The sequence below is a fragment of the Verticillium dahliae genome, genomic scaffold (genome assembly GCF_000150675.1).
Source record: "Verticillium dahliae VdLs.17 supercont1.1 genomic scaffold, whole genome shotgun sequence".
NCBI classification, from domain to species: Eukaryota; Fungi; Ascomycota; class Sordariomycetes; order Glomerellales; family Plectosphaerellaceae; genus Verticillium; species Verticillium dahliae.
In genome coordinates, this window is record NW_009276921.1 from 561,951 (window position 1) to 569,475 (window position 7,525).

General features: G+C 60.2%; 3 protein-coding genes across 3 annotated transcripts in view; all 3 read left to right on the plus strand.

Annotated features, from left to right (window-relative positions):
* Window positions 1-1,120, plus strand: part of VDAG_00155 (uncharacterized protein) — a gene marked incomplete at both ends in the record, with an annotated part of 2,400 nt that extends 1,280 nt beyond the window's left edge. The window contains one exon of the mRNA XM_009651532.1: window positions 220-1,120. Within this exon, the coding sequence (XP_009649827.1) occupies window positions 220-1,120 (901 nt within the window). The remainder of the gene's footprint in view (window positions 1-219) is intronic.
* A 506-nt stretch (window positions 1,121-1,626) lies between these two features.
* On the plus strand, window positions 1,627-4,880 carry VDAG_00156 (DNA excision repair protein ERCC-6; the record flags this gene model as incomplete). The annotated part of the gene is made up of 2 exons (XM_009651533.1): window positions 1,627-2,697; window positions 2,766-4,880. The coding sequence occupies 2 exons, from the start codon at window positions 1,627-1,629 to the stop codon at window positions 4,878-4,880; spliced, it is 3,186 nt and encodes a 1,061-aa protein (XP_009649828.1).
* Window positions 4,881-5,561: 681 nt separating this feature from the next.
* Window positions 5,562-6,584, plus strand: VDAG_00157 (cerebellar degeneration-associated protein; the record flags this gene model as incomplete). The annotated part of the gene is made up of 1 exon (XM_009651534.1): window positions 5,562-6,584. The coding sequence occupies one exon, from the start codon at window positions 5,562-5,564 to the stop codon at window positions 6,216-6,218; it is 657 nt and encodes a 218-aa protein (XP_009649829.1). The 3' UTR covers window positions 6,219-6,584.
* Between the last annotated feature and the right edge of the window lie 941 nt (window positions 6,585-7,525).

The following is a 7,525-nucleotide window of genomic DNA, read 5'->3' on the forward strand; positions in this document are numbered from 1 at the left end:
GAACAAGAACCCTTACATCGGCGCGAACCCCTTCGGAGCCTCACTGCAGCAGCAGGACATCAGCCAGGCCTTTGGCAACATGTCTCTGGCGCCGCCACCAGCCCAGCCTCTCTTTCCTAATCATACCGGCGGCCTATCTCAGCCCACCTACGACCACGCCGCGGCAGCCCCTCCGATGCCACAGGCACCACAGACCTACGCGCCCATGAATTTTAATAGTAATATGACATACCCGCAGCCCATCCAGCAGCAACCCACAGGAAGCAACCCCTTCTTCACGACACAAGCCCACACCACGATGCCACAGCAGCACCTGGCCGTCAACACCATTACAAACTCGTCTGTCGGCTTTGCCAACAATCCTTTCGCGCGTTCGCCCACCAGGATCCAGTCGCCACCCCTGGGACAGATTCCGGAGCAGTCGCAGTCGCATTTCTACAATTCTCCACAGCCCCTCTCGCCGTCGGTTGGCAATCCGTTCTTCACGCAAGCGCAGAACCAGCAGCAGCAGCCGCAGCAGCAGCAGCAGCAATCATTTCAGCCACAGCCACAGTACCAACAGCAAGTCCAGCCTCAACAACATCTCCAGCAGCAGCAGCAGCAGCAGCAGCAGCACCAGCCGCAGTTCCAGCCGCAATTACAGCTCTACCAGCAACAAGGGCAATACGCTCCGTCGCAGCCCACGTACCAGTATGCCCAGCGAGCGGATAAGGCCTCCATCATGGCACTCTTCAACCAACCACAGCTCGCTCCGCAACAGACAGGCAACCCATACGCGCCTCAGACTGGGGCTGCGGCGCCCAGTTTTGAGAACCAAGTCAATCCGGCACCGGCTCAGGCTCAGGCACAGCCCGCTCAGCCACAGCTCCAGCAGCCGACACGCAGCGTGTCGATGCCACTGGCCGGCAGCAGCAACAACCCTTTCTTCGCGGGCAATGTGCCCACGGCGCAGGCGGCCCCGGCGGCAGCTCCGGCGCCCGCAGCTCCCGCTGTCCATGTTGGCGCGCAGCAGCAAAAGGCACACGTCAGCCGCGAGAGCATGGCGTTTGCAGACATGAACTGGGCCAACGGACGCCACAGTCCAGATGCGTTTGCCAGTCTCAGTTCGAGGCACTTGTGATGAGCAACTTGAACTGCAATCAGTACATGATGAGTTTCTTTGTATAAATATGACGATTTGCCGGAGCGTATCATGCAGTCTACGTGTGCTGTGACAGAGTATGTTGTAGTGATGGATGGGTGATTGCAAAAGCCAGTGACTATCTGGTATCGCCCAGAAGCGACCAAAAGTCTCAAAGCACCCATGGAGGTTAATTAAGAGCCGGCTCTGTCAAATCGGACAACAGCAGTAACATGGCTCCAGAAAAGTAAAGTGAGAAGTACAGAAACATGAAAAAGCATCGGACATGGTGGTTGGACAGCCTTCAGGTCACCTGACTTCGCTCCATGGGTCTGACATGACGCTCCTTCCCCATCGCGTCTCACACGACCTCGTGTCGCCCGCTCCCCCAGTGCATATCTCGACCCCGCCAACCCACCAACCCACCAACCCACCAACGCAAACCAACAGGTTCAGACAAGGTTTCTGGGGATTTGCAGGACGAAGTTCGGCCACCATGCGCCCTCATGGCGCCCAACAAGCCTGCCAGCGTGATCGAGGTTCTCTCCGATGATGAACCCGCCGCGGAGCGCGACGCGACGGCGCAGCCTAGCGCCAGGGCTCTCGGAAAGCGCAAGCTCGTCCCTGACTTTGAGGAAAAGGTCGTGTGGGACGCCGACTCGGATGACGGCCTGGATCTGAACGTGAAAAAGAAGCGAAAAGCAGGCGCCAGGCCAAAGAGCAAGGGTACGGGCAAGGGCAAGGGCAAGAAGGTGCCCAAGGACGAAGAGGCGAAGGAGGAAGAGGGCGAGGAAGCGGTGGCGGCAGCGGAAACAGACCAGCGGGATGACTACGAGGTCGCCGGTGCGCCAGACTATCTCCGCGAGCGGAGGCGGGCGTTCGACTCGAGACGCGAAGCGCTGCGGGAGGCCGGACTCCTGCTGCCGCCCGACTACGCCGATGTCGATTTCTCAGACGACGACGACGACGCCGCCGCGGTGCCCGTGCGGCCGCAGTTTGACGAGAGCGCGGGCGTCAGGCCGTGTCGGCCGTGCGAGGACGTCGAGCTCGAGTACTCGGGCGGCGTCCTGCCGGCGCCGCTGGCGCGGTACCTGCGCGACTACCAGGTCGCCGGCGTCAAGTTCCTGCACAGGCTCTTCGTGTACCAGAACGGGGGCGTGCTGGGCGACGACATGGGCCTCGGCAAGACGGTGCAGGTCGCCGCGTTCCTGACGGCCGCGTTTGGCAAGACGGGCGACGCGCGCGACGGCAAGCGCATGAGGAAGATGAGGCGGGATGCGCGCCGGTGGTATCCCCGCGTGCTCATCATCTGCCCCGGCTCGCTCATTGAGAACTGGAAGAACGAGCTGAATCGCTGGGGCTGGTGGTCCATTGACCTGTTCCACGGCTCGACCGCGCAGAAGGAGGACGTGCTGGGCGCGGCGCGGGCCGGCATGCTGGAGATCATGGTGACCACGTACCAGACGTACAAGAATCACGCCAGCTCCATCAACACGATCCAGTGGGACGCCGTCGTGGCAGATGAGTGTCATGCGCTGAAGAGGGGCTCGGCCGAGATCACGAAGGCCATGAACCAGGTACGTGATACGCGCCGACGCTTCTTGTTTTGTTTCTCTCTTCTCTTCGTTGTATTCACGGTGGTCAGATCAACGCCCTGTGCCGCATAGGTCTCACGGGCACAGCCATACAGAACAACTACACAGAGCTCTGGACGTTGCTCAACTGGACCAACCCAGGACACTTTGGCACGGCAGGCGAATGGGACCGGACGATCGCAGGGCCTCTCCGGCTGGGGCAGTCCCACGACGCCACATTCTATCAACTGCGCAACGCACGCATAACAGCGAAGAAGCTGGTGACCAACCTCCTCCCAGGGTTCTTCCTCCGACGGATGAAGTCTCTGATTGCGCATCAACTCCCCAAAAAGAGTGACAGGGTCGTCTTCTGCCCGCTGACGGAGGACCAGCGGGCCGCTTACAAACGATTCATAGGACAGCCAGAGATCGAGCTGCTCCGTACGCTTTCGCATCACTGTGCGTGCGGGTCTGGCAAGAAGCGAGGCTGGTGTTGCGATGCGACGGTGGCGGACGGCAGGTCATGGCAATCCATCATCTTCCCCTCCGTGACGACGTTGCAGAAGCTTGCGAATCACCTCATGCTGCTCGTGCCCCCCAGCACGGAACCCGACGATAAGCAGGCACGGCAGACTAAGATTCTGCGCGACTGCTGCCCGGAGACATGGCAAGAACTGCTGAGCAACCGGGACGCCATCATGAACCTTGCCAATCCAGAGTTTTGCGGCAAGTGGAAAGTCCTGAAGAAGCTACTCAAGTTCTGGCACGAGAACGGCGACAAGGTCCTCGTCTTCTCCCACAGCGTCCGGCTGCTGAGAATCTTGCAGCACCTCTTCAGCAACACGAGCTACAACGTGACCTACTTGGACGGGTCTCTCTCCTACGTCGAGAGGCAACGAGCAGTCGACGACTTCAACTCTGACCCCGGCCAGTTCGTCTTCCTCATCTCGGCCAAGGCCGGCGGTGTTGGGCTCAACATCACGGCAGCCAACAAGGTTGTCATTGTCGACCCTCACTGGAACCCGTCCTATGACTTGCAGGCCCAGGACCGCGCCTACCGCATTGGTCAGCGGCGAGATGTCGACGTCTTTCGCCTCGTGTCCTCGGGCACGATCGAGGAGATTGTGTACGCGCGGCAGATTTACAAGCAACAGCAGGCCAACATTGGCTACACGGCTTCCTCCGAGCGGCGCTATTTTCAAGGCGTGCAGGAGGACGAGAACCGCAAGGGCGAGATATTCGGCCTCGCGAACCTCTTCACCTTTCGGCAAGACCGACTCGTCATCCGCGACATTGTCAACAAGACCAACATTGCGGAAGCAAGGGCCGGCAACGGTATTGCCGTGTCGGGCATGGACATGGAGCAGGCGGCAAACGACGAAGAGACTACGTGGATGAAGCGAGAGGGTCCAGAGGGTGGCAGTGCCGAGGACGGGGGCATGTCGCAGCTCGCGAGTCTACTGACGGCACGCGACGCGGACGGGGCGGCGGTGCAGCCGCAGCAACGATCGGCCAAGAGCGATGCCATCCAGGCCATCCTTTCCTCTGCCGGCGTCGAGTACACGCACGAGAACTCCGAGGTCATCGGCACGTCCAAGATTGAGGAGCAGCTGTCTCGCGCCGCCGAGATGGCGTCCCAGGCGGACAACCCTGACGGCAACAGCGCCCTCTTCGGCGACCAGCTGCTCGGGCGCGTGATGGACGCCAGGGCCGACGGCAGGCTGAGGCGCTACCGGTACAACCCGCCCGAGGACGTGATGCGGCGGCAGTTTTGCAGCATGGCGCGCGAGTTTGGCTTCGCCAATGCGACGCAGTTTGCGCTCGTTGTGGAGAACTGGACGCAGGAGCAGCGGCGCAACTGCCTCGATGCGTTTTATCGCGTCAGGGAAGGCAAGCTCATGGCCGAGGAGTCAACCTCGCGGGAGAGGCCGAGTCCCGAACGCACGTCCAGGGCGAGCGAGGCGGTCAAGGTGGAAACCGCAGATCAGGGAGGGAGCCCGAGGCTTGCTGAGGCGCAGCGGGAGCTCGTCGAGGCGGAGGCCGCCCGGGAAAGTTCCGAGGTCAAGACAGAGGGCAGCTGTAAGGTTGAAGCGGCCGACACGATGGTCAAGACGGAGTCGTCTTCGGCAAAAAGGGCATCAGTGTTCATTTACGATACGGATGATGATGAGACGGACGAGCTCTAATGGCGCTTGGTGTTTGATGCTTGGCGCATGGCGGTGATGGATCCCCAGTTGAAGGAACTTGAATCTGGAATCCGCTTGTCGTATAGGTTTCTACTGTTTGCTGCATGGCACTGCGTGGCGCACTGTCCCGGCCCAATATCTGAGAGAGAGATCTGAGAGAGAGATCTGTTGTGAGATCCGCAACATGCGCTGCAGGGCATCATTGAATACTCGTAATTTCACTGCTGGCCTTTGTCTTTCTGACTAATGACTACAGTCTTTCTCGAATATCCAGGTGATTCCCGCTATTCGTAAACCGCGGTGGGCAGGGTCGAGTTGGTGCTGGATTTGGGTTGACATGGTGACACCTGTGACTGCTTGGAGTCTTGGTGACCTTGGGCCCTGAGACGCAGGCACTGGCAAGTCAGGCATGGGCGCAGTAGTGACGAAAGCCCAGCCAACGGCGATCCAGGGAGACGCAGCATCTCGATGCCGACGCCCACACGCCCACACGCTCACAGTGACTGCTGGCGGCTGGGCACGAACTCTACGGGAAAGCTTCACCTTCACCGCTCACCGAGGCTGGCCACGCGGACATCAAGGCGGGGCCGGCGTCAGCCACTGGAGGCACGGCAGGCGCGTGACGTCAGCGCCGCGAACCTGATTTGCGCCCCCTTGCAGCCACGACCTTTGGGCGACGACATGGGGCAGTTGTTGCCGCCCTTGAGGTTCAAGGAGGACCTCAGGTTCAAGGAGGACCTCAGGTTCAAGGAGGACCTCAGGTTCAAGGAGGACCTCAGGTTCAAGGAGGACCTCAGGTTCAAGGAGGACCTCAGGTTCAAGGAGGACCTCAGGTTCAAGGAGGACCTCAGGTTCAAGGAGGACCTCAGGTTCAAGGAGGACCTCAGGTTCAAGGAGGACCTCAGGTTCAAGGAGGACCTCAGGTTCAAGGAGGACCTCAGGTTCAAGGAGGACCTCAGGTTCAAGGAGGACCTCAGGTTCAAGGAGGACCTCAGGTTCAAGGAGGACCTCAGGTTCAAGGAGGACCTCAGGTTCAAGGAGGACCTCAGGTTCAAGGAGGACCTCAGGTTCAAGGAGGACCTCAGGTTCAAGGAGGACCTCAGGTTCAAGGAGGACCTCAGGTTCAAGGAGGACCTCAGGTTCGAGCCAGCACCAGGAGCGCTCGTGATGCGCTGGCGACGCGATCCCAGACACTTGCTATCCCTGTCCGAACCGTCGAACCGTCGAACCGTCGAAGATCCGGGGTTCCAGAGCCGTCGAGCCACAAGTGCCCGCCGCTGTGACGCTTCCCTTCTCCTGGCATCGCGATCAAGGGGTCCCGTCCGTCTTTCTTCCTGATGGGCTCCATTTACAGGGCTGGGCGTCGTCAGTCTCATAAGTTGGTCGAGACCATACACCCCCCCCGCCCATTGCCGGCCCTGGCAGGGTCGCTTAGTCGAAGTTTCAGATTCGGGCAATCTTCCCATTCAACGTCCTGTCGTGTTGCGCCACGATGGCTGGGCCCCTGGCCCAATGAGGTCATGTTGAGTGCTCTGCAGGTTGTTGGCGGCCACTCACAACGCGTTGTCGCTGCTTAGTAGGGTGGTATCCGGTGGCTTGCGTGTGGCAGAAGGCAGAGACAGGAAAAAAGGTTCGCCAGCAAGCTTGGTTTGCCGTTACCCGGCATTCGCATCTGGAGCACGACCTCCAGTCCCCCCCTCAAGGCCGCGTCCCTTGTTTCCAAGCTCGTCAGTGACGTGGGTTCCCGCGGTGTGCAGTGCAGGTTGCGATCATGGGCGGCGACCGCCCTCTGTCTATGTACACTGCTTCTTCGGAAACCTTCAACCTCCCTAGCGGGCTGCCGGCAGTTGACGCAAGGTAGGTGGTCAGGAGGTCAGGAGGACTGCTCCGATCAGTCGAGTTGGGCCAAGACAGCCGGCAGACGGCCCCAAGTGCATCGTACCCTGCGTCTGGCCCTGATTCAGGGTCCAGCCCATGTACCCGCTACACTGCCGAGATGCTCTGATGCGTGGCCATGGTAACTCACGTCGAACGAACCCTTACGCGTGCCGTGGCTGACGCTGGGCCGGCCGACCCCATGGATGATGACGCTGGCCTGGGCATTCGCAGTGCAGCAAACCTGGCTTGGTTTGCCCTGAGTTTGGGCGCCCAGGCCTGCTTTGCTTGACAATGTTGATAAATATGCCCTCTGGCTCCCACCCAGAGTCGAATTCTGTCTTCTCTTCAACCAGCCAACAACAGCCAGCCAACAATACCCCTTTTTGCCGTCAAGCAACTATTCTCACAACCCCCTCCTCACCTACTACCTACCTACCTTATACCCACACATAACCCGTTCCAACACACAACAATGGCTCTCGACCGCATTCTCAGCATGGTCCTCCGCGCCGCGGAGCTGGCCTTTGCTGCCATCGTCACCGGTCTCGTCGGCCACTACCTCGACCACTCCCGGGCGTCGTCGTGGACCAACGCCCGCCACATCTACACCATTGTCGTGTCGGCCATTTCCATCCTCCTAGCCCTGCTGTGGATCCTCCCCTTCTCCAGCGCCTTTGTGCACTGGCCCGTGGACCTCTTCATGTCCATCCTCTGGTTTGTCGCCTTTGGTCTGCTTGTCGACGTGAGTACCCGCTTCCCCCCATGCC